General features: G+C 38.6%; 3 protein-coding genes and 1 long non-coding RNA gene across 5 annotated transcripts in view; 3 read left to right on the top strand and 1 right to left on the bottom strand.

The window, feature by feature from the left end:
* The window catches only part of LOC134823564 (uncharacterized), an 83,806-nt gene extending 81,837 nt beyond the window's left edge, over positions 1-1,969 (top strand). Inside the window, exons 2-3 of the long non-coding RNA XR_010161316.1 lie at positions 986-1,575; positions 1,684-1,969. This is a non-coding gene — a long non-coding RNA (uncharacterized LOC134823564). The remainder of the gene's footprint in view (positions 1-985; positions 1,576-1,683) is intronic.
* The window catches only part of LOC134822809 (chitooligosaccharidolytic beta-N-acetylglucosaminidase-like), a gene marked incomplete in the record, with an annotated part of 941,725 nt that overhangs the window by 443,175 nt on the left and 470,906 nt on the right, over positions 1-27,644 (top strand).
* LOC134823558 (ethanolaminephosphotransferase 1-like) overlaps positions 7,900-27,644 on the bottom strand; it is a 35,749-nt gene continuing 16,004 nt past the window's right edge. The window contains exons 3-12 of one of the 2 annotated variants that reach the window (XM_063835081.1): positions 27,042-27,164; positions 24,324-24,420; positions 16,786-16,866; positions 15,426-15,580; positions 15,122-15,233; positions 14,780-14,825; positions 14,078-14,255; positions 13,724-13,900; positions 8,860-8,932; positions 7,900-8,732 (exon numbers count right to left, since the gene is read on the bottom strand). In XM_063835081.1, coding sequence (XP_063691151.1) covers positions 8,870-8,932; positions 13,724-13,900; positions 14,078-14,255; positions 14,780-14,825; positions 15,122-15,233; positions 15,426-15,580; positions 16,786-16,866; positions 24,324-24,420; positions 27,042-27,164 — 1,032 coding nt within the window. In that variant the 3' untranslated portion in view covers positions 7,900-8,732; positions 8,860-8,869. The remainder of the gene's footprint in view (positions 8,733-8,859; positions 8,933-13,723; positions 13,901-14,077; positions 14,256-14,779; positions 14,826-15,121; positions 15,234-15,425; positions 15,581-16,785; positions 16,867-24,323; positions 24,421-27,041; positions 27,165-27,644) is intronic. The other variant, XM_063835082.1, reaches the window with a different exon arrangement.
* Positions 18,915-24,149, top strand: LOC134823561 (sulfotransferase 2A1-like). The gene is made up of 6 exons (XM_063835085.1): positions 18,915-19,053; positions 19,974-20,099; positions 20,816-20,957; positions 21,230-21,348; positions 23,203-23,326; positions 23,687-24,149. The coding sequence occupies exons 1-6, from the start codon at positions 18,945-18,947 to the stop codon at positions 23,997-23,999; spliced, it is 933 nt and encodes a 310-aa protein (XP_063691155.1). The 5' UTR covers positions 18,915-18,944; the 3' UTR covers positions 24,000-24,149.

Genomic DNA, 27,644 nt, shown 5'->3' with positions numbered 1-27,644 from the left:
AATGCAATATGTATGTACTACGGCTTATAAAATACTCAAAAATTTATAAAAAGTAATTAATATTTTTAAAAAAATATTTGTTCGCTGTTCAGCTCTGAATTTTTCTGTCGAATCTTATTGACGTATTTCTTAAATGAATTTAATAAATTCATAATACTAACATGAACATGACCACGTTCCCCAGAGCAAATTCTCAAACATATTTTAAATATTCTAACCCTAATTTATTTCAGATTGGTGTACTAAGTAACAGTTAGCCTCGTTCTCTCCGACAAGATCTCTCTCTAGCACGTGACAAGTTCACACGTGACAAGTTTGCACGTGACAAGTTCACACGTGACAAGTTCGCACGTGACAAGTTCACAGGATATTAACAGACTTGATTCAGCAAGGGCTCTCAGAGTCCCGAACTATTCGATTTCTTCGAGAGTATAAAAAGTTTTTTGTAATTTATTGATTTTTAAAACGAAGGTGACTTGATGTTATACGAACTATGCAGCTGAAGGAAGTTTGTTTTGATAATTATGTTTTTGATATAATTATGTATGTGGGTTAATTCTCTTGTCATCTGAAGATTGGTATGGATTATGGAATGTTGGATTTATAGTCTGGGTGTAAGGTTATTAAAGTAATTATGTTTATTAAGTCAATTAAGATTATTAGAGTGTGAGTCTATATTATTCGAGTAAAATCTAATCTTTGTTCTTTGAATAATGATCTTAATAAAAAATATAACTAACGCCTCTTGAATCATGACGAATCCCTTTTACCCTGAATGCAGTAAGGTTCTAGTACATACATATAACTATAAGGCCATGACAACAATTGTCAAACATTGACTAGTTTGATGAGGCTACAGATTGTTTTAGAATTACTGCCATTGTTAGACTTGACAGTGTTTAGGTTTATTAGTTGTTGAGAATGAGATATATACATATATACTATAATAATAGTTGATTTCATAAAATAAAAGCAGAAGTTGAAGCTTGTAAAAGTGGCGTTCCAAATTGTACAGCTCGTTCAAATACATTTTCCACATTCAAGACGTAATTTCTACTCAATTGAAAGATGTAAGAATTAGTAGCAATTTGTTTTATTGGATCACTCCCAAATAACAGAGATTTTAGTGCGTTTACGACAGGATTTTTTGCTGGTGATACTTGAAACACAATCTGATGAGGTTTTTCTAATTTTTCAGTTATTTGTTACCTAAATACTAAACGAAACATATTGAAGTTGAGAAGTATGAGTTTTTGTAAGGGACTGCGTTTTGTAAATTTAACTTTTGTGGCAGTTAATGTAACTTTGATTTTATCTAGATTCGAGGAATACGCTGTGAAACGTCACAAATCAAATTGTTAAAGTTTAACAATATTTTACGGTGAATTACAGTATGATTTTATTTTATATTTGGAGCGAAAATGAAAGTTTAGCGTGGTTTCAAAACCATGTTTACGCTATTCTACTGTGGTCCAATAACCTTGGGCCTAGGTACAGCTAGCTGTGGCCGTGGTACTGTGGCCGTGGTAACAGCTAGCTGTGGCCGTGGTACTGTGGCCGTGGTAACAGCTAGCTGTGGCCGTGGTAACAGCTAGCTGTGGCCGTGGTAACAGCTAGCTGTGGCCGTGGTAACAGCTAGCTGTGGCCGTGGTAACAGCTAGCTGTTACCGTGGTAACAGCTAGCTGTGGCCGTGGTACTGTTACCGTGGACCCGGTATTAATCAGAAAATAGCAAAACGCTAAATAAAACTGCGTTACACGTGCATTATAAAATGTAAACGTAGTTATATAGGAGTATTAGAGATTGTGTACATATTATTACGTTATCAGTATCTTGCCCTTATCAGTTATCCACCCCATTCTGGCCGGTAACAGTCAGAACATAATATCTGATTACATCAGAACTCTGGAAAAGCTACTTAAAGATGCTTAATTAATATGTTCACGATGCCAAAATCGTTGATTGAAATCACTCGATTTTTAATATTTTTGATAATGAAAATGGACATCTATAATGACCGATGCCTGCTCGATGATTATTCCTGATTGCTGCTCATGAATATATGTAATATTATGAAAGAAAAACAATGCATGAAATTTCGTGTACGTAGTAAAAAAATCTAATTAAAAAATCATATTGCCAGGATATTCTTCTGATCTGAATCCTAATTTCTTAGATTTTTTGTGACAATTCATCCAAAGGTTGTCTGTGTTATGACAGAAATTTAAGTTAATATATCGGTGTTTTATTTTGTCTGTTTTAATACTTTCAACACTACTATATAACAAATTATTTGAGTGACAGGATGGATTACTGAGGGGCACTGTGTTAAGGTGATTTAAGTGGGTCCCAATCCCCACCGACCATTCTTCTTTGTGTCATGCCTATGTTCCTGAATACTTGCTTCATCATCTCCTTTTTATAACAACCACGGTGTCTTTATCGACTATTGCGCATTACAATATATGCTACCGTGCAATACAGGGTGTTTCAAAAATAATGTCCTGATTTTAAAAAACAATAAAATCTTACTTATAATTCAGAGAATTATCTTTGTCGTCTGTACGACCGCCCACGTGCAAATCAAACGAAAAATATGAACTTGCGTAGTAACCATAGTAACGAGGATTGTTACACCCACGTGCAATGATTGTTTTAACGTCATTTTAATCGGTTTTGTTGATATTACGCTGTGTTTAGTACGAGTAACATTTTGTTTGGCCGTATCTTCGGTGGGGATGAATACTTTTTGACACGATTAAAACTGACTTCCAAAGAATACTATTAGTATTAGGTTCCACCCTGTGACCACGGGTTTTCTAGTCTTACTTATAATATTCAGAGAATTATCTTTGTACACTGTCATGTACGACAGCTCACGTGCAAATAGATTGCACGTGCAATCTATTTGCACGTGCAATCTATTTGCACGTGCAATGATTGTTTTACTTTTAACATCATTTTGATCGGTTTTGTGGTAATATAATTAGGTACGTTGTGTTCAGTGCAAGCTACATTTTAATGGGCTGTATACTTGACCATTGTTAATGATCTGGCCCGGCGCGCGCTACTTTGTACTTCGTAGCATGGCACGTGCCATCTTACCTGGGGACCTCAGGCTATTATGTTTATAAACATAATAGAGATTCGGCGGAATGACAGGCTGAGCGCGGCCCAGTAATATAAGTGCCATCTCGAGAAGAAAGCGGCGCGCGCTACTTCGAAGAAATTTAGACGAGTAACATCCGTCAACTGTATACTCGATTATGACGGATATTTTTTGATGCTATAAAAACCTTAACGGGTGATACTCGTAAAATATCTGTTCCAATTATTAGGACCGTCGACGAGTCCAACTCGGCGCGCGTCCTGGTAGGTTGTAAACATACAATAAACACCTACTAGCTTCATCTCTGTTACCACCAACCACGGGCTTTTTATTAACGGGTGATACTCTTAAAATATTTGTTCCAATTATTAGGACCGTCGACGAGTCCAACTCGGCGCGCGTCCTGGTAGGTTTTAAACCTACAACATACAAGCTTTCTACTCCTATATTATAATTCGAAAGATTCTTTTTGTATGTACGACAGTCCACGTGCAAATTAGATGAGAAATGGGAAGCTAGTTAAATGGTAACCATGGTAACGGTGTTGGAACGCGAACGTGCATAAATTTGGATTTATGCAGCCCCCTACTCCTAGCCCCCCTGGCTAAGTGCCTGTTTGTATGACGGGATTTTTTTTGATGCGATAATAAAAACTGACCATCAAAAACACAAAAAAAAGGCAAAAATACTACTACTATTATCCTTGACGAATATACTTATAGAATGTTACTCTTCTAAATTTCTTCGAAGTAGCGCGCGCCGGGTCAGATCATTAACAATGGTCAACTATTATCCTCCTCCCTGTGACCCCGGCCTTTCATTAATTATATAATATAAAACATTTAATGACAGATACAAAAAACCGTCCTCAGACCTCTATGAGTATGGGTGCTAATAGACATTTTGACCTATAAGTGCTATTTGGATTTCTCTCTGATAAACTAAAAGCAAACGAACTGTTCAATTAAGTGAACCAGTGACAATAGCATTGCCATTAGCTGTAGAAGTATGGAATGGGACAGCCTAATTGCTTACGAGATTTACCGAATAGCTGTTCTATTTTTATTCCATTTCCTTGTAGCGCGAGCGCTTATTGTTCACTCATTGTTTTATAAGGGATTATGTGATTAAAGGGGGAAGCCGAGAATCTTTGCTTGGGCAACAGGAATTTATTAAGGTGTATGGCATCGCAACTAGGTAATTTTCTTGTAAAGTTGTAAGAGAGCAATTATGTAACTGAATGTTGGACACAGTAAAACTAAAAGCTGTAAAAGGTTAGGAATATTATGTTCTGCAAGGTTGGCATTGTCAATCAATCAATTATTATCCATGATGCTCCCACTCAAACGATAATATTGTCTCTTGCTTGAATCTTGATTAAGGACAAGGCGTGTTTAGAAAGGTCTTACCAGTTTACCAGTACTTATGGGTGCTTGTGATTCGGTAATTTAACGATACTTTAAGTTTATGCACCGTACACATTTAATAACGCACGGATAACACACGGGTAAACTAGTTATTACATATTATTATTATTGACAGAGGAGTGCTTCGTTTTTTTTTCAGGCATTTATCAGCTATTTTGCGTAAGTGCGCGGTCACGTGATCATGTGAAAGATTGGACTGACATAAGGCAAATATATCTATTGCAGTTTGGAGATATGATGAAGTAGTCAACATGACAGGGCTGGCTCCACTTTTTTGTATACATCGCCAAACATTAACAAGTCACGTAGTGTTCGTCCATTTAGTACGTGAATCTGATTTTTAATAAGTATGTCCAAAAAGGGTCTCTTATAACTGTTCGTACTTTATTCCCTAGAGTTTCTAGTTGGCAGGTCATGGGGAATGTAGTCGTCAGGCTCAGGTTGTCCTCTTTAATGAAGTCAATTTGGTGTCCAATACGTGCATTAAAGGATGAGGGGACCTTAGAATTTACTTTCAAATATTCGCGTTTAAGTCCTGTGAAAGTGTGTAGAATCAAAAAATACGCCGGACTGTGAAATCGATAATTCGTGCAATATCACGCCGCGCTCCTATTGGCTGATAGCAATTTTGGGCTGTGACGTCAATTATGTGTGAAGACCAACGTGCGCGCACACCCTTCGCTCGTGTCAACATTTTGTCCTGTTCTGTTTTACTTACGTCGTGTTACCTTTGGCGTTTGCGAGAGCGGTATCTTTGGTTGCACTGAATTAGTCTAAGTTACGAATAATTCTCTTTAATAGTTAAATGTAACTCAGAAAGGCTTTCTTGTAGTTGTAGTAGGTATTTCTATTTATAAATAGCTAAGATAAGTAGCATCCGCTAACTAAACCACAAACTGCTATTTTGTTTTGACTTGTTTGAAACCCGATATGGACACAATTAAAAATCGGCATATTTCTTTATACAAGAATAAAGGAATGTATTTTCATATGAAATGTGCGACGAACAATATAAAATCAAGTGTTGCAATCGGCAGAGCACAATCAAATCAAGTGTTGCAATTGGCAGAGCACAATACATATGAAATAGAAGATATGTTGACCGACCCACTTAATATATGTTTAGCTTTTCCGAAACTTGTTCGTTTAGTGATTTAAATCCGACATATTTGCCTGACTTGCTGGGGTACATTCTGCGGATAACTCTCACCACACACTGTGGTAGTCTGAAGCGCCGTCCTTTACCCAGTCCGTTCAGCTCCAGTATCCGAAAGAATGTTCTGTAAGCAGCGAAACGGTATAGCCTGTTCCTTTTCTCAACATCATCCTTTTCCGGGAACTCCTTCCGATTCACAGAATTATTATCTCAATGAATTATAGTATCTTATTTGTACATTGAAATATGATAATTGATCAAAAACCAAATATAAATGCCAGATGAAAGTACAGTTTAAAATATGGGTGGCTTATAATTGGATGTATAAAGACACTCTTTATATTTATAGTGAAAAAGCTTTCAAATGAACAAACTTTTAAGACAGCAAAGCGCCGCAACAGAAGATCTAAAAATCGATTGAATGTATGATGTAGTAGAATACATTTTACTAGCTGGCCCTTGGCGCCTCTAGTCCTATCTGAGTGCGCACGTGCGGTTTGGCACTGCGCGTGTACCGGCCTTTAGTTGTACACTCATTTATAATTTACCGTTTTAGTTTGCTGTGACTTGAGTGTAAAGCGTAACGAATGTGGATGTGTTCGTCTGCTATGCTTGGTATAATATTGCTTGGTGTAATAGTTGCAAATCTTGCTTACGTTATAAATAGTGTCACATAGTTGTCATACGTTGTATGACCCGCCGCGCACGAAGTGCGCGGCTCCCCCTGTATCGTCAGTACGATACCTAGTGAAACGACCGTGGGTGTCACAACGTGATACAATCACATAGTGAGTTAGAACTTAAAAGCTTGGTGCTTGGTGCTTGTCCAACTGGAATGAAGACATGCATTTCATACCTACCCGATCCGTTTTTATTAGGACCGTGTTGTGTTGATATGACATGTTGATATATCAACTGTGGTACGATACAGGGAGTTGCTAGGTGTTACGTTGGGAGCTATAAATATACATAATTTACATGCCTTTCTGTGTGACTTCAATCTTATTTCAGGTGTATCTCGGCTCATGGTTATCGTAGGGTGATAATTCTTTTTTCAACCGGTCATAAAAAGTCTCCTCTCCATTGGTTATAGGCTTGTTAGTATTGTAAATTGTTTATGTATTCTTAATTAGTAATTTAGTCAGCCCGCACGCTCATTTTACCTGTATTTCTATATGCGCGGATCAGAGCAACTCACATAATTGACGTCACAGGTTCAAATTGTTTTGGCTGGATATCTCGGCGCGCGAATGAAATACAACTTTGCGGATTTCACTAAAGTGGTTTTTACGATTAATGTAATAATATGATTTGCACGAGAAAAAAACTTTTTCTAAGGTCCCCTCATCCTTTAAACACCGCAACTTATGACGTTTCCTTTGCGAAGTAACTTGTTGAGAAATTGGTCCAATTCTCTCAGGGTATCGAAACCAGTGACATCGGAATTTTTGTGACAAGTGACAACCTATGTGGGTGTCAGGCAACGGGTCACATTTTTATCCACACCATTTGTTATTTGTTTCACATAGCCATGTGTCTACGCGTACTGCGTGACGCGCTTGTTTCACAAGTAGAATACTTGTTACTGCAAGCGAGAGGGCTCTGGTTAGAGCAAGTTATTTGTAGGAAACTTCCGCCCTCGTGACTTCCGTCAAAATGTCTTATACCCAATTTAATTATAATACAGGGCATGAAAATGCTTCCATGAGTTATGAGCGAAAAAGCTTATTTGATCTCGTGACACGCCAAAATAAGTAAGTTGTTTTATGTAATTCATCACTTAGGGGTTTGGCAGATGTTGAAGTTGTAGAGTCAGAGTCTGAGTAGATGTTCCTTGGATTGTAGGACATAGCCACATTATCGGGAACATTATAAAGCTAGTCACGTGGTAACAAGTGTAGAGTGATCAATAATCATCCAATTTTGAGTCTGACGCCGCGCACTTATCCGACACAGGAAGACTATAGTGTAAAGAAACTTGCAGTAGCGCGCGACCGCCGTAGAAAGAAACTGCTGCTGCATGACTGCTGCAAATGGCGCGCGCGCGACAGCAGCAGTTAGCAGCAGTTTCTTTGCATTATAGTCCACCTGTGCCGAACATGATGGTGTAAAAATGAGCACAGTTTCTGGAAGTAACCATGACAACTAGAAGTAATTATCAGAAAATTAAAATTTAACATTATTACATTAACTTTACAATAAGATATAATAACAATTATTAGACGATGTAAATACACAATCAGCAAGCAATCAAAATAACACGCTCTCCACTCCGCAAGCAATCAAAATAGCACACTCTCCACACCAGTAAATATTCTATAACATGACATCTTTAAATACAGTCATTAAAATTACAACAGCTAAATCATCCACCAATCCACTCAGATAGATAATATTTTGTGATATTAATAATTAAGATAAAATTTGGCGTCAACGTGTTTTGATTCTCCCCAAATTTAATTTCCTGTACCTGAAAAAGCCGAATACCATAACTAGCACAAATAACTATTTTAAGGTTAATCGAACATACAACGACAACTAAAATCTATTCTAGATGTTAAATAATTTAATTTCGTAGAACTTTAAATCGACCACAGGCCTTTATCATTACATGGTGCAATATAACATATTTCAACAAAATCGTGGAAATAACCAAGCTTGAAATGTAGTAGACACATTTGGAGCTAGAAGTTAGCTATTGAGTAAGGATAATAGTTATCATAATATATTTGGTCGTTGCAAGTCTCTTTCCAAATAAATGGTTGTAATACTGTGAAGAAATCCAATTTAAAGAGCTTATTATATGGGGTTAAACTAGCTGCACCCAGAAAAATGTTAACAAGCCAGTTGTTCACACTTTAACGAAATCTCTTTTGAAAAGACTAACAATATCACGTGGTTTAGAACTAGCATATGATAACGTTTAAAAGGAGTATCATTGTGCAGTCCTGAGACCCTCGCCTGTTTGAGATGTGTTCCTCCGCAGAACTTACAAAATAAAGAACAGCTCCATTATTTAGTTGTTGGTCTTTTCAAATCCTGTTAAATGTTTGCTTTAGTTGTAATCACATTTGGAGATGTAAAAGGGCAGAAATAGTAAATTATCAACTGGTTAAACAATTGGAGGCACCGCTGCCAAAACTTTAAACAAATAAAACTACTTTACCTACTGAGGCTTATCTTCGTTTAGAAGTTATACTGAAAGCGCAAATGTTCAAATGATCGCACAAATCATTCACCTGAAATGTTTATTATTATCATTCACAGCAGAAATACCTGACATCATATTCAGGAATGGGGATAACCATGGTTACAGTAAGTGTAAAATAACCAAAACTACATACCACAACGTAGCAGTAGTGTGTGAAGGAGAACATGGAGAACACACTGTATAAAGTAAAACTACATACCACAACATAGCAGTAGTGTGTGAAGGAGAACATGGAGAACACACTGTATAAAGTAAAACTACATACCACAACATAGCAGTAGTGCGTGAAGGAGAACATGGAGAACACACTGTATAAAGTAAAACTACATACCACAACGTAGCAGTAGTGTGTGAAGGAGAACATGGAGAACACACTGTATAAAGTAAAACTACATACCACAACATAGCAGTAGTGCGTGAAGGAGAACATGGAGAACACACTGTATAAAGTAAAACTACATACCACAACGTAGCAGTAGTGTGTGAAGGAGAACATGGAGAACACACTGTATAAAGTAAAACTACAAACCACAACGTAGCAGTAGTGCGTGAAGGAGAACATGGAGAACACACTGTATAAAGTAAAACTACATACCACAACGTAGCAGTAGTGTGTGAAGGAGAACATGGAGAACACACTGTATAAAGTAAAACTACATACCACAACATAACAGTAGTGTGTGAAGGAGAACATGGAGAACACACTGTATAAAGTAAAACTACATACCACAACATAGCAGTAGTGTGTGAAGGAGAACATGGAGAACACACTGTATAAAGTAAAACTACACACCACAACATAGCAGTAGTGTGTGAAGGAGAACATGGAGAACACACTGTATAAAGTAAAACTACATACCACAACATAGCAGTAGTGTGTGAAGGAGAACATGGAGAACACACTGTATAAAGTAAAACTACATACCACAACATAGCAGTAGTGCGTGAAGGAGAACATGGAGAACACACTGTATAAAGTAAAACTACATACCACAACGTAGCAGTAGTGTGTGAAGGAGAACATGGAGAACACACTGTATAAAGTAAAACTACATACCACAACATAGCAGTAGTGCGTGAAGGAGAACATGGAGAACACACTGTATAAAGTAAAACTACATACCACAACATAGCAGTAGTGTGTGAAGGAGAACATGGAGAACACACTGTATAAAGTAAAACTACATACCACAACATAGCAGTAGTGTGTGAAGGAGAACATGGAGAACACACTGTATAAAGTAAAACTACATACCACAACATAGCAGTAGTGCGTGAAGGAGAACATGGAGAACACACTGTATAAAGTAAAACTACATACCACAACGTAGCAGTAGTGTGTGAAGGAGAACATGGAGAACACACTGTATAAAGTAAAACTACATACCACAACGTAGCAGTAGTGTGTGAAGGAGAACATGGAGAACACACTGTATAAAGTAAAACTACATACCACAACGTAGCAGTAGTGCGTGAAGGAGAACATGGAGAACACACTGTATAAAGTAAAACTACATACCACAACGTAGCAGTAGTGTGTGAAGGAGAACATGGAGAACACACTGTATAAAGTAAAACTACATACCACAACATAGCAGTAGTGTGTGAAGGAGAACATGGAGAACACACTGTATAAAGTAAAACTACATACCACAACGTAGCAGTAGTGTGTGAAGGAGAACATGGAGAACACACTGTATAAAGTAAAACTACATACCACAACATAGCAGTAGTGTGTGAAGGAGAACATGGAGAACACACTGTATAAAGTAAAACTACATACCACAACATAGCAGTAGTGCGTGAAGGAGAACATGGAGAACACACTGTATAAAGTAAAACTACATACCACAACATAACAGTAGTGTGTGAAGGAGAACATGGAGAACACACTGTATAAAGTAAAACTACATACCACAACATAGCAGTAGTGCGTGAAGGAGAACATGGAGAACACACTGTATAAAGTAAAACTACATACCACAACATAGCAGTAGTGTGTGAAGGAGAACATGGAGAACACACTGTATAAAGTAAAACTACATACCACAACATAACAGTAGTGCGTGAAGGAGAACATGGAGAACACACTGTATAAAGTAAAACTACATACCACAACATAGCAGTAGTGTGTGAAGGAGAACATGGAGAACACACTGTATAAAGTAAAACTACTCACCACAACATAGCAGTAGTGTGTGAAGGAGAACATGGAGAACACACTGTATAAAGTAAAACTACATACCACAACATAGCAGTAGTGCGTGAAGGAGAACATGGAGAACACACTGTATAAAGTAAAACTACATACCACAACATAGCAGTAGTGTGTGAAGGAGAACATGGAGAACACACTGTATAAAGTAAAACTACATACCACAACGTAGCAGTAGTGTGTGAAGGAGAACATGGAGAACACACTGTATAAAGTAAAACTACATACCACAACGTAGCAGTAGTGTGTGAAGGAGAACATGGAGAACACACTGTATAAAGTAAAACTACATACCACAACATAGCAGTAGTGTGTGAAGGAGAACATGGAGAACACACTGTATAAAGTAAAACTACATACCACAACGTAGCAGTAGTGTGTGAAGGAGAACATGGAGAACACACTGTATAAAGTAAAACTACATACCACAACATAGCAGTAGTGTGTGAAGGAGAACATGGAGAACACACTGTATAAAGTAAAACTACATACCACAACATAGCAGTAGTGCGTGAAGGAGAACATGGAGAACACACTGTATAAAGTAAAACTACACACCACAACATAGCAGTAGTGTGTGAAGGAGAACATGGAGAACACACTGTATAAAGTAAAACTACATACCACAACATAGCAGTAGTGTGTGAAGGAGAACATGGAGAACACACTGTATAAAGTAAAACTACTCACCACAACATAGCAGTAGTGTGTGAAGGAGAACATGGAGAACACACTGTATAAAGTAAAACTACATACCACAACATAGCAGTAGTGTGTGAAGGAGAACATGGAGAACACACTGTATAAAGTAAAACTACATACCACAACATAGCAGTAGTGTGTGAAGGAGAACATGGAGAACACACTGTATAAAGTAAAACTACATACCACAACATAGCAGTAGTGTGTGAAGGAGAACATGGAGAACACACTGTATAAAGTAAAACTACATACCACAACATAACAGTAGTGTGTGAAGGAGAACATGGAGAACACACTGTATAAAGTAAAACTACATACCACAACATAGCAGTAGTGTGTGAAGGAGAACATGGAGAACACACTGTATAAAGTAAAACTACATACCACAACATAGCAGTAGTGCGTGAAGGAGAACATGGAGAACACACTGTATAAAGTAAAACTACATACCACAACATAGCAGTAGTGCGTGAAGGAGAACATGGAGAACACACTGTATAAAGTAAAACTACATACCACAACATAACAGTAGTGTGTGAAGGAGAACATGGAGAACACACTGTATAAAGTAAAACTACATACCACAACGTAGCAGTAGTGCGTGAAGGAGAACATGGAGAACACACTGTATTAAGTAAAACTACATACCACAACGTAGCAGTAGTGTGTGAAGGAGAACATGGAGAACACACTGTATAAAGTAAAACTACATACCACAACATAGCAGTAGTGTGTGAAGGAGAACATGGAGAACACACTGTATAAAGTAAAACTACATACCACAACATAGCAGTAGTGTGTGAAGGAGAACATGGAGAACACACTGTATAAAGTAAAACTACATACCACAACGTAGCAGTAGTGTGTGAAGGAGAACATGGAGAACACACTGTATAAAGTAAAACTACATACCACAACATAGCAGTAGTGTGTGAAGGAGAACATGGAGAACACACTGTATAAAGTAAAACTACATACCACAACATAACAGTAGTGTGTGAAGGAGAACATGGAGAACACACTGTATAAAGTAAAACTACATACCACAACATAGCAGTAGTGCGTGAAGGAGAACATGGAGAACACACTGTATAAAGTAAAACTACACACCACAACATAACAGTAGTGTGTGAAGGAGAACATGGAGAACACACTGTATAAAGTAAAACTACATACCACAACATAACAGTAGTGCGTGAAGGAGAACATGGAGAACACACTGTATAAAGTAAAACTACATACCACAACATAACAGTAGTGTGTGAAGGAGAACATGGAGAACACACTGTATAAAGTAAAACTACATACCACAACATAACAGTAGTGTGTGAAGGAGAACATGGAGAACACACTGTATAAAGTAAAACTACATACCACAACATAGCAGTAGTGTGTGAAGGAGAACATGGAGAACACACTGTATAAAGTAAAACTACATACCACAACGTAGCAGTAGTGTGTGAAGGAGAACATGGAGAACACACTGTATAAAGTAAAACTACAAACCACAACATAGCAGTAGTGCGTGAAGGAGAACATGGAGAACACACTGTATAAAGTAAAACTACATACCACAACGTAGCAGTAGTGTGTGAAGGAGAACATGGAGAACACACTGTATAAAGTAAAACTACATACCACAACATAGCAGTAGTGTGTGAAGGAGAACATGGAGAACACACTGTATAAAGTAAAACTACATACCACAACATAGCAGTAGTGCGTGAAGGAGAACATGGAGAACACACTGTATAAAGTAAAACTACATACCACAACGTAGCAGTAGTGTGTGAAGGAGAACATGGAGAACACACTGTATAAAGTAAAACTACATACCACAACATAGCAGTAGTGCGTGAAGGAGAACATGGAGAACACACTGTATAAAGTAAAACTACATACCACAACATAGCAGTAGTGCGTGAAGGAGAACATGGAGAACACACTGTATAAAGTAATGATGGTAGCTGGAGATATCTGCAGAACCACCGCTAGGAACCAGGCTAAGAAGAGTGGGATAATGGGAGGTTCTATCAGCTCACATCGAGTGTGACTCATCTGATTAATCATCAGTCTGCACTGAAATGTAAATCAAATGTTAGCAAGGTTATACTTTAATTTTTATCGTCATCGCTTATTTAAAGTGATAGTGTTAAAAATTACAAGATAAAGTCCTCACGCTCTGTAACAGATATAACGTTACATGAGCCATAACCCACTATCTCACTATATACGGTAAGTTCACAACAAACTTACCACGATGTTGGAGAAGGTGAACCCGTACGCAATAGTCCAAACTCTGGGGTTGCTCAGATAGTCCTCTTGGCAGAAGTAGGGGAAGGTAAGACACAGAAAGTTAAACAATATGTAGGATACCCAGGGTCGCATCATCTCCCCAAATGAGTTATACCTGTTAGTTCCAGACTGATACGACCTGCAAAGTTTATAAGTTTAAAAGATAGATGAGAGGTAATGTCGTATTAGCATTCTCTGCCTATCAGCAATTAATAAATTGTACTATAAGTCGTTTATTTCGTTAGCAAATCGCATAGACAGGAATGAGGGCAAAGGGTTCTGTATTATGTTAACAGACTAATGTTCATCGTATCTGCTCCATAGTTGGATAGTACATAATCACGCCGCTAACATAGTATCACCTATCATACGTTCGACAGTAAATGAAGGCCGATACTTCAAATGAGCTGATAATGGATCTGATGATAACTTTAGAAAGATAATTTCTTCGTCGAATCTAATCGATACCAAAATTATATTGTCGTGCGCGCGGAAGATACACCAAATATTTTGGCGCGCCATCCAGCTATATTTTAAAGTAGACCTCTTTTCCGCAAGGAATCTAATTGTTGTATTGTTGCACCGAGAGCACGCTAAGATGTAGAAGTTCTACTGGATCATCTCAGGGGGTCCTAGTTTAATGGCAATTAAATTATAACTCACAAACGGATGTTGAGGATACTGAGTCCTATTGCACCGGTGAATCCAACTGAAATGCCAAATGTGGTTAGAGAGACGAATTTCTATGACGTCATTCGTGTCGATTGTGAAGTAATTTAGTAACTCAGGAAGGGACTCAAATTACTCTAGAACAAATTATGAATTTGAGAATCATTCGACTGTTAAGAATCGAACGTTAAGCTACCGATAGAAGAATTTATATATAAATTCTTCTATCGGTATACTAAGAAATATTATCAAAATTTTAAAAATCTTCTTGATCACAAACTAGGTAGTTACATTTAATTTGATAATTAAAATAAATTAAAATTAAATAAGACTTACTCGGTATAATTATGTACATAATCTGGTTGAAAGGAATGAAGTTGTCTGCGATTAAGTTTCTCAGACCCATTGGAGTCATGATACCAGCCGCCAGGAACACTAGTACAACCGTCTAAATAACATCTTGTTAGTAAATTATAGTAGGTTAAAATGTAAATCAAGTTATCCTATCAAGTGTATTCAACCCTGCTTCAACATATTTTCAGTAGATTCGGACTTAATGGGAGCGGGGTGGATAATTAACTCAATTTCCACAGTAGAGGTTGGGGGGGGGGGGGGGGGGGGGGGGGGGGGCGGAACGTACCACTTGAGCGATGTCGAACATCCAGGGAAGGTATAGAACTCCAGTATTATACTTCTCCCAGTGGTTAACCCAGAAGTTGAAGGTAAGTGCTAACATGAGGAGAGGAGCAAACATCATCGTGATACCTCCCGTAGCAGGGTTACTCCCAAACACACCTGTAATAGTGTCGTTATTCCGGGGTAATGATTATAATTCTCTGTCGTAATTAATTTAGCAAGGTAATGGATGACGAGAAATCTGAAATTCTCATGTAGTATGATGATGAAAATCTTAAATATACTGCTACAATGAGCCGTTATATGTATCTACTTAACAAACTTCTTATCGGTCATGTAACCCGGAAAATGTATTGCTGTTAAAAGATAAGCAGCGTTATCACTCAGAAATCAACCCAGTTATAATAACAAATTTGAAAATGGGGGGCCAACATTTTTAATTGTCTATCCATCACAATCTGATGAGTCAGTTGTTACTGGTGACACGTATGATCCTAGTGGTGGTCGTCGATAACACGCTATATGATGGGGTAAAAGTGGTCTGGGTTTCTTTTCCTTTTTCTTAGTTACACCTGCTCTGCGACTTTTGATTACTGAACTTGTCGAGACAATGTTCTTATCTTCTACTGCTACTCATGTAGTAATGATTAATTAAAATCTATAACTTTCAGGATAAACTGATATTTTTTATTTTAAATATTTGACTTTCTAAGATATAACTTATAGCCACTCTCGTAGCATATACAAGCAGCACAACTGCACTTATCATGAATCACTTCCTCTTATATTTGCAATATACTCTGCAACTGCTGTACTTGCATCACACATTATAAAACATATTATATCCTACTAGTTTACTCTCTTAAACACGTACCACTTATGTTGGCATGGTGCCAGAACATATCGCAATTTGTATTAATGAAACTTAATACGTTGGATATTGGGATCAGCGCATTCTTCTTAACCACCGCTATTAGCCACATGGAATGCTCTAAATAACAATGATAAGCGCTGTCCGTCGTACAAGAATGTGCTAAATAACTTAATGATAGATAAGAGTAAAGGTATAAAGTGCGGTATAGAGTACGGTATAACGTGCGGTATAGAGTGCGGTGTAAAGTGCGGTATAAAGTGTGGTATAACGTGCGGTATAGAGTGCGGTGTAAAGTGCGGTGTAAAGAGTGCGGTGTAAAGAGTGCGGTATAAAGTGCGGTGTAGAGTGCGGTATAAAGTGTGGTATAACGTGCGGTATAGAGTGCGGTGTAAAGTGCGGTATAAAGTGTGGTATAACGTGCGGTATAGAGTGCGGTGTAAAGTGCGGTATAAAGTGTGGTGTAAAGTGCGGTGTAAAGTGCAATACTTACTCATAAGAGAGATTGGAAGCATCCACATACAGTTACTATCAATACCGTGGTCCATAAGCTCGCCCAGAGGACTTCCAGATCCTGAAATTATATTATATAATTGAAATAGTGAAGCTTTATATTACAGGCTAAGTAGTGTCAGAACCAACTTTAATCTTGTTTTCCCAGAGTAGTTTCAATAATTGTCCTGAGGTTTGTTGTTTTAATATTAATCTTAATGTTTGTTGTTTTAATTATCCTAAAGTTTGTGTGTTAATTCTTGAATATATTGAAAAAAGAGAAGGGGGCGGGGGCTGTTTCAGTGGTTATACTTTATTGGATTATATTTTAACCTTATTGAAATCCCTGTTCCCACTTAAACTTATAATTTTGCTTTTATCACAAAACCTAGAGAGCAGATTAGAGAATTCTTAGCTGGATTCCATTGCTATCTGAAGGTACCATACTGAAGATGCCAACAATTTGTGAACCGAACATTAAGTAGACACTACTAGACAGTATGTGACACATTGTGTAAACTGACACACCATCTTCAGATGATAGACACATCGTCTACTATACACCTCATTGGTCTGTCTCATTGGTCTGCATGTCTATTATAGACTGTTGAGTTAGCTACTCAATCCATTGTAACGAAACTTAATAATTAATTGCGGCGATGTCCAGATAGTTTAAAACGGATCACTCAAGTTAGTTACCATAGTTATACTACTAATAACATATATCACTCAAGTTTGCAAAATATGTATGTAAGGACCTAAAATACATCCTGAAAAATGTAAGGTTTATTAAAATACATCTTATTTTATGCGTAAGAACTTGACACAATGTAAAACCAATATAATAAATATCTCTTGATAATGGTGTCTCGTGGAAATCTCACACACCAAACTCCGTTCTATACGGAAAGATTCCACCGGTGACTGATACCATCAAAACACGAAGACTTCGTTTTGCAGGACATGTGTACCGGCTACAAGACCAACCTGCTCAGCAACTCCTTTTCTGGCAACACTCCTATGGCCATCGGTATTGAGGACGACCACATAAGACCTTTCCGGACGTCCTACTAGAAGATACTAGATTGGATCCTGATAAGTTACGTTGGCTCATGAGTGATAGAGATAAATGGAGAGAAGCGCTGTCACGAAACTCGTTCCAGATTTCATCTGGATCGACCTAGGTAGGCAGGATAATGTATAATAGTTTTACACCACTCAGAACAGCATGTAAAAGTGTAAAGTATAATGAACTGTATACTTGACTTGGTAATCAACAATAAATAATAATGAATAAATTACAATTATAAACTCGTACTTGTTCACTATAATTTGTGTTTATGAACCTGATTCCATTATCTCACTGGGAGGCCCACTTAGAGGAGTACACAGCAGTACATATTGTACTTAGAGGCTCTCAATTATCAGGATCCTTCAGTAGCATCTCACTGTTCCCCTCTGCAATGCTACATACACTGCACAATGTTCAGTACACAGCTACAGTACACAGCTACAGTACATATTGTATACACACTATATACCACACTACTGCAGCAGCATCTCTGCAGCTTTACCTTCACATTGACTAACACTACACACATTCTACCCCAGTATTTACCAAAATAACCTAAATACAGGAAGAGGGTTGTATCAGGTGTATTGTGTGTATACACACAACTAGTATTGTGTGATACACACAACTAGTGACAATACACTACTAGTGCACAATACACAATACACCCCATTACACAGAACAAAGAGCTACAGAAGAGGAGTGTTGTGGTCAAGCTGTTCTTTTGATTGGTATTTTAGCTGACTGTTTGTTCTTGTTCTTATTCAGGCTGCTTGTTCTGCAGAATGTTGAAATTCTTACTAGGTAGATGAATGTTGCAGTGACTCTTATGATACCTCTTATCATGGCTTGAGGTTTACGAAGACATTATCACTAACAGACCACACAGTTGTCCCAAACATAACATAAAGTATTATGGAGTTTGGTTGTAACATCTATATTATAATAAACACATTCTTCTCATATTATTATATTAGTTCATGTGCAATCTGATTTCATCACGTTATTATCTATTAGCTATTAGCCCTCCCGAACTTGCTATTTTACTCACTAGCATGAAGAGAAGGGCAGATTCTCCTCCCAAGAAAATGGACATGAACAAAGTACTCAAATCTCACCAAGCTTTACTCTCTCAAAACAAGGAGGATCCTGACTTTGTGGAGAGAACTGATAAAATACCTTTCTGTCACACTGTCGGTAAGTACATACTTCACATACCTTTCTGTCACACTGTAGGTAAGTACATACTTCACACACCTTTCTGTCACACTGTCGGTAAGTACATACTTCACATACCTTTCTGTCACACTGTCGGTAAGTACATACTTCTCATACCTTTCTGTCACACTGTCGGTAAGTACATATTTCACATACCTTTCTGTCACACTGTCAGTAAGTACATACTTCACATACCTTTCTGTCACACTGTCGGTAAGTACATACTTCACATACCTTTCTGTCACACTGTCAGTAAGTACATACTTCACATACCTTTCTGTCACACTGTCGGTAAGTACATACTTCACATACCTTTCTGTCACACTGTAGGTAAGTACATACTTCACATACCTTTCTGTCACACTGTCGGTAAGTACATACTTCACATACCTTTCTGTCACACTGTAGGTAAGTACATACTTCACATACCTTTCTGTCACACTGTCAGTAAGTACATACTTCACATACCTTTCTGTCACACTGTCGGTAAGTACATACTTCACATACCTTTCTGTCACACTGTAGGTAAGTACATACTTCACATACCTTTCTGTCACACTGTCGGTAAGTACATACTTCACATACCTTTCTGTCACACTGTAGGTAAGTACATACTTCACACACCTTTCTGTCACACTGTCGGTAAGTACATACTTCACATACCTTTCTGTCACACTGTCGGTAAGTACATACTTCACACACCTTTCTGTCACACTGTAGGTAAGTACATACTTCACACACCTTTCTGTCACACTGTCAGTAAGTACATACTTCACACACCTTTCTGTTGTACCTATTATTGGCCGAGAATCTCTCCCTTTAAATTGTGGTATGACCACGCTACGCAGATTAATGTTAAACCTTATAAAATAAGATATAAAAATGTTGGTATCTGGCAGGAGAAGACGGAATGATCTACCCTCAATACAACTATCACGGAGGGAGATGGGTGGATAGAATAAAGTCATGTGACCAGTTCGTGGCTAGACCAGACGACCTCTTTATCTGCTGTGTTCCCAGATCAGGTAGTTTGTGAATCACGTGTTTGTTCTGACACGTGGGGTGATTGTTCTGACACGTGGGGGGTTTGTTCTGACACGTGGGGGGTTTGTTCTGACACGTGGGGGGTTTGTTCTGACACGTGGGGTGTTTGTTCTGACACGTGGGGTGTTTGTTCTGACACGTGGGGTGTTTGTTCTGACACGTGGGGTGTTTGTTCTGACACGTGGGGTGTTTGTTCTGACACGTGGAGGGTTTGTTCTGACACGTGGGGTGATTGTTCTGACACGTGTTCTAAGAATATTACTTTCCTCATTCATTATAGTCCTTTTGTTACTGTTTTAATATTCGTATGACATATTAAATATCTCAATGGTGTAAGCCAAACACATGAATCTCTACAAACTAAATTCTAATGAGTTTTTTGTAAACTCCGCTGTAACAGAAACATCACATATTGTTACAAACTAGCCCAGGTTCGTAACTTGAACATGTAAACCACAGACTTCACAGTGTCACAGTGTGTCACTTGTCACGTGTCACAGTGTGTCAATTGTCACAGTGTGTCACAGTGTGTCACTTGTCACAGTGTGTCAATTGTCACGTGTCACAGTGTGTGACAGTGTGTCACTTGTCACAGTGTGTCACAGTGTGTCACTTGTCACAGTGTGTCACAGTGTGTCACTTGTCACAGTGTGTCACAGTGTGTCACAGTGTGACACAATTGTCAAATATCAAACAGGGTCGAACTGGGCGCAGAACATGATAAAACACATAAAGGGAGTACCCCAGGAGGAGATAATAATAAACCTAGTGAAATGGTTTGAGGGACACACCAACACACAACTTGAACAGTTGGAGTCTCCAAGAATATTCAAATCTCAGTAAGTTGTGGTGCGATATAATTCATTAAGTACATTATTTATACATTATTTGTACATTATTTGTACATTATCAATACATGATTCATAAAGTATACATACACACGTACACATCATTTTATTTTATCTCAATCTCAGACTTCTCAAATAGGCTATAGATATCTAAACGTTTAGCAAATGCCGCCACAAATCTGACATACATTTCATATTTCTATTCAAGGTAGTTAATTGGCATCCCAATTAGTGAATTAACAATTATCATCTAATTATTTCAGTCTGCGTTGTAATAAGCTACCAAAACAATCCAAGACGATCTACATAGCACGGAACCCATTTGATAACTGTGTAGCCAACTTTGAGATCGTCAAAGGATATTGCACATTTGGAGCTGAAGGTTTCTGACATGATAACGAATTCTTTACATTTTTCAGCCCGAACTCTAGACTGATGACATGTTATGCGTGCAATGTGCATCACAGTACCTTACAACTTGTGTCATGTCCGTGTGGCTGCTTTTGAACATTTATATTATTGTAAATAAGACTATTCGTCAACTAAATATTAGCTTAAACTTAGAAAAAGTGAAATTGTAACTAAGTTACTCCTCATTTATTGAAGTTTCCATCGAAACAATAGCAATACTGTGGTGTCATGGTAACACTACCAAATAAGGTAGTGTTGTCATGGTAACACTACCAAATAAGGTAGTGTCGTCATGGTAACACTACCAAATAAGGTAGTGTCGTCATGGTAACACTACCAAATAAGGTAGTGTCGTCATGGTAACACTACCAAATAAGGTAGTGTCGTCATGGTAACACTACCAAATAAGGTAGTGTCGTCATGTTAACACTACCAAATAAGGTAGTGTCGTCATGGTAACACTACCAAATAAGGTAGTGTCGTCATGGTAACACTACCAAATAAGGTAGTGTCGTCATGGTAACACTACCAAATAAGGTAGTGTCGTCATGGTAACACTACCAAATAAGGTAGTGTCGTCATGGTAACACTACCAAATAAGGTAGTGTCGTCATGGTAACACTACCAAATTAGGTAGTGTCGTCATGGTAACACTACCAAATAAGGTAGTGTCGTCATGGTAACACTACCAAATTAGGTAGTGTCGTCATGGTAACACTACCAAATAAGGTAGTGTCGTCATGGTAACACTACCAAATAAGGTAGTGTCGTCATGGTAACACTACCAAATAAGGTAGTGTCGTCATGGTAACACTACCAAATAAGGTAGTGTCGTCATGGTAACACTACCAAATAAGGTAGTGTCGTCATGGTAACACTACCAAATAAGGTAGTGTCGTCATGGTAACACTACCAAATAAGGTAGTGTCGTCATGGTAACACTACCAAATAATGTAGTGTCGTCATGGTAACACTACCAAATAAGGTAGTGTCGTCATGGTAACACTACCAAATAAGGTAGTGTCGTCATGGTAACACTACCAAATAAGGTAGTGTCGTCATGGTAACACTACCAAATAAGGTAGTGTTGTCATGGTAACACTACCAAATAAGGTAGTGTCGTCATCGTATCACTACCAAATAAGGTAGTGTTGTCATGGTAACACTACCAAATAAGGTAGTGTCGTCATGGTAACACTACCAAATAAGGTAGTGTCGTCATGGTAACACTACCAAATAAGGTAGTGTTGTCATGGTAACACTACCAAATAAGGTAGTGTCGTCATGGTAACACTACCAAATAAGGTAGTGTCGTCATGGTAACACTACCAAATAAGGTAGTGTCGTCATGGTATCACTACCAAATAAGGTAGTGTTGTCATGGTAACACTACCAAATAAGGTAGTGTCGTCATGGTAACACTACCAAATAATGTAGTGTCGTCATGGTAACACTACCAAATAAGGTAGTGTCGTCATGGTAACACTACCAAATAAGGTAGTGTCGTCATGGTAACACTACCAAATAAGGTAGTGTCGTCATGGTAACACTACCAAATAAGGTAGTGTCGTCATGGTAACACTACCAAATAAGGTAGTGTTGTCATGGTAACACTACCAAATAAGGTAGTGTCGTCATGGTATCACTACCAAATAAGGTAGTGTTGTCATGGTAACACTACCAAATAAGGTAGTGTCGTCATGGTAACACTACCAAATAATGTAGTGTCGTCATGGTAACACTACCAAATAATGTAGTGTCGTCATGGTAACACTACCAAATAAGGTAGTGTCGTCATGGTAACACTAACACTAATCCACCCTAGATATGAGTTGGGAGAAATATCTAAATCTCTATCTGGAGGGAGACATACTGTTCGGTAGCTGGTTTGATCACGTGAAACAGGGCTGGAACAAGGCACAGAGCGATCCTAACACTCTCTTTTTGAGGTGAAGTTGTGTAATATCATTATGGTAGTATTGCCATGGTAACTTACCCGCTCTGTTTTTAAAGTAATACCTCACTGATGGCTCTAAGTTTCAAGTCAAATTGTAGTTTGGAGTTGTAATTGTAACGGAGTTGTCTAACTAAGTGCATTAGTAGCAGGGGGGGGGGGGGGGGGGGCTAACTAACGTGTACTTGGGTTCTGTAATAAAACCAATTAAGCATGTGGTTTGGGTGGAGCGTAGAACACTTCATTTATTAGAAACTAATCTCTTAATCTAGTGAAACGTCTGATAAAACTGTGATGCAAACGATCAAAATAGAATTTAAAGTCTAAAATTGGGATTAAAACAACCTTATTACAGATACAAAGACATGAAAGCAGACGAAACCGGAACCGTCCAAAAAATAGCTTCCTTCCTCGACATCCCCATCTCAAAAGGGCGAGCAGCGGAAATAGCAGAACTCACCACATTTAACAAAATGAAGAAAGACCCTACAGCTAACTTCCAGTGGAACAAGTTCCTGTGCAACGAGGGGTTTGATTTTATCAGGAAGGGAGTGGTGGGAGATTACTTGAACTACTTTACAGAGAAACAGATGGAGATTGTGCGCGGGAAGTTAAGAGAGATTTCTAAATCGGGGGTGTCCTGTTTTGATGAGTTTCTCAGTGAATAGAATAGTTTTTTAAAAAGGATGTTTGTTAGATTTATAATTGTTTGTTGATAATTTGGTTTTGGTCTCCATCACATTCTTTGATATTGTTCAGTATATTATATTATTACAGTCAGTTTGTTGTCTGAAATTAATCTGTTTTTTCCTTTCCATAAAGTTTTCGTTTTTTCACTGAAAAACCACTTCTAACAATCCTCAAGTTCCTACTCTAAACTAAGTAAGATAAGAACCTGAAATATTTATTGCAAACAATAACGTACTAAAACAACTACAACCTGTTACATACCAAAATTTAAAAAAGTAACATACCTAAACAAAGTAACATACCTGTACGCCGAGCTTGTTTTCCGTCCATACCGTCCAGATGGTGAGAAGCAGCGTGTAACACAGCAACTAGAAACCAAACCCACCGAGGTATATTAGCCTGTAATTATGTCACATGTTACAGTGTGTCACATGTGACAGTTTGTCATATGTCACAGTGTGTCACATGTTACAGTGAGTAACATGTTACAGTCTAGTATGTGTAAAGAGTACTTCTTTTATAACTTAGGAGTATACACTATGAATACCACTGTGAACATGTGAATATGAGAATATATTACACCCATAGTACACATAGTATAGTAGATATATTACACCCATGCGAACTTAAAGGTACTTTTATCTAACAACTAAAGTGTCCAGTGTTGCCATGGCAACATGTTCACACCAGTGTTGCCATGGTAACATGTTCACACCAGTGTTGCCATGGTAACATGTTCACACCAGTGTTGCCATGGTAACATGTTCACACCAGTGTTGCCATGGTAACATGTTCACACCAGTGTTGCCATGGTAACATGTTCACACCAGTGTTGCCATGGTAACATGTTCACACCAGTGTTGCCATGGTAACATGTTCACACCAGTGTTGCCATGGTAACATGTTCACACCAGTGTTGCCATGGTAACATGTTCACACCAGTGTTGCCATGGTAACATGTTCACACCAGTGTTGCCATGGTAACATGTTCACACCAGTGTTGTCATGGTAACATGTTCACACCAGTGTTGCCATGGTAACATGTTCACACCAGTGTTGCCATGGTAACATGTTCACACCAGTGTTGCCATGGTAACATGTTCACACCAGTGTTGCCATGGTAACATGTTCACACCAGTGTTGCCATGGTAACATGTTCACACCAGTGTTGCCATGGTAACATGTTCACACCAGTGTTGCCATGGTAACATGTTCACACCAGTGTTGCCATGGTAACATGTTCACACCAGTGTTGCCATGGTAACATGTTCACACCAGTGTTGCCATGGTAACATGTTCACACCAGTGTTGCCATGGTAACATGTTCACACCAGTGTTGCCATGGTAACATGTCCACACCAGTGTTGCCATGGTAACATGTTCACACCAGTGTTGCTATGGTAACATGTTCACACCAGTGCTGTCATGGTAACATGTTCACACCAGTGTTGCCATGGTAACATGTTCACACCAGTGTTGCCATGGTAACATGTTCACACCAGTGTTGCCATGGTAACATGTCCACACCAGTGTTGCCATGGTAACATGTTCACACCAGTGTTGCCATGGTAACATGTTCACACCAGTGTTGCCATGGTAACATGTTCACACCAGTGTTGCCATGGTAACATGTTCACACCAGTGTTGCCATGGTAACATGTTCACACCAGTGTTGTCATGGTAACATGTTCACACCAGTGTTGCCATGGTAACATGTTCACACCAGTGTTGCCATGGTAACATGTCCACACCAGTGTTGCCATGGTAACATGTTCACACCAGTGTTGCCATGGTAACATGTTCACACCAGTGTTGCCATGGTAACATGTTCACACCAGTGTTGCCATGGTAACATGTTCACACCAGTGTTGTCATGGTAACATGTTCACACCAGTGTTGTCATGGTAACATGTTCACACCAGTGTTGCCATGGTAACATGTTCACACCAGTGTTGCTATGGTAACATGTTCACACCAGTGTTGCTATGGTAACATGTTCACACCAGTGTTGCCATGGTAACATGTTCACACCAGTGTTGCCATGGTAACATGTTCACACCAGTGTTGTCATGGTAACATGTTCACACCAGTGTTGCCATGGTAACATGTTCACACCAGTGTTGCCATGGTAACATGTTCACACCAGTGTTGCCATGGTAACATGTCCACACCAGTGTTGCCATGGTAACATGTTCACACCAGTGTTGCCATGGTAACATGTTCACACCAGTGTTGCCATGGTAACATGTTCACACCAGTGTTGTCATGGTAACATGTTCACACCAGTGTTGCCATGGTAACATGTTCACACCAGTGTTGTCATGGTAACATGTTCACACCAGTGTTGCCATGGTAACATGTTCACACCAGTGTTGCCATGGTAACATGTTCACACCAGTGTTGCCATGGTAACATGTTCACACCAGTGTTGTCATGGTAACATGTTCACACCAGTGTTGCCATGGTAACATGTTCACACCAGTGTTGCCATGGTAACATGTTCACACCAGTGTTGCCATGGTAACATGTTCACACCAGTGTTGCCATGGTAACATGTCCACACCAGTGTTGCCATGGTAACATGTCCACACCAGTGTTGCCATGGTAACATGTTCACACCAGTGTTGCCATGGTAACATGTTCACACCAGTGTTGCCATGGTAACATGTCCACACCAGTGTTGCCATGGTAACATGTCCACACCAGTGTTGCCATGGTAACATGTCCACACCAGTGTTGCCATGGTAACATGTTCACACCAGTGTTGTCATGGTAACATGTTCACACCAGTGTTGCCATGGTAACATGTTCACACCAGTGTTGCCATGGTAACATGTTCACACCAGTGTTGCCATGGTAACATGTTCACACCAGTGTTGCCATGGTAACATGTTCACACCAGTGTTGCCATGGTAACATGTTCACACCAGTGTTGCCATGGTAACATGTTCACACCAGTGTTGCCATGGTAACATGTTCACACCAGTGTTGCCATGGTAACATGTTCACACAAATATTACCTGACTAGACTCGTTCTCAGCAGTAAAGGTCCAATCGTAGTGAGCTAGAAGACAGTAGTCAATTAGTAGACATATGTAGCCAGCAAACGTCATCACGTTAGGAGCCACCCACGTCGGGAAAAACTGGGGTGTGTTGATATTACCTTATATGGTAGTATTGTCATGGTAAGTTTATATTATATCGACCCTAGTTGAGGTATTCCCAATGTTGGGACAAGTTTTAAAAACACGACACAGTATGTAACTAAATCTAAAATTCAGAACGACATTACAACGGACAGCAACTTTAATTATTATACACATTTCGAACATAATCCTGAATAGCATTTACAACTTTACAATACTTGAGGCACTTTACTTTTAATGGACTCATAGACTCATAGACAACACCATTATTACACAACGTGAAAGCTTAGAGCTGATTGATCGATAGAATATGACGTCATTTTTGTGTGGTATTAGAATATTTAGCGGTGGCTTATAAATAACGACAAATGTACACTTCTGAAGTTATTATATCATCGTCCACAATATAATGCGAGTAATCATATTTATTTAAGAAGAATACTTCTAATTTTATCATGCTATGATGTATGGAGCACT

Source organism: Bolinopsis microptera, chromosome 11 (genome assembly GCF_026151205.1).
Source record: "Bolinopsis microptera isolate Bmic1 chromosome 11, MBARI_Bmic_1.0, whole genome shotgun sequence".
Lineage (NCBI taxonomy): Eukaryota > Metazoa > Ctenophora > Tentaculata > Lobata > Bolinopsidae > Bolinopsis > Bolinopsis microptera.
Note: the sequence above shows the minus strand (reverse complement) of the source record. Positions and strands in the feature narration are given on the sequence as shown.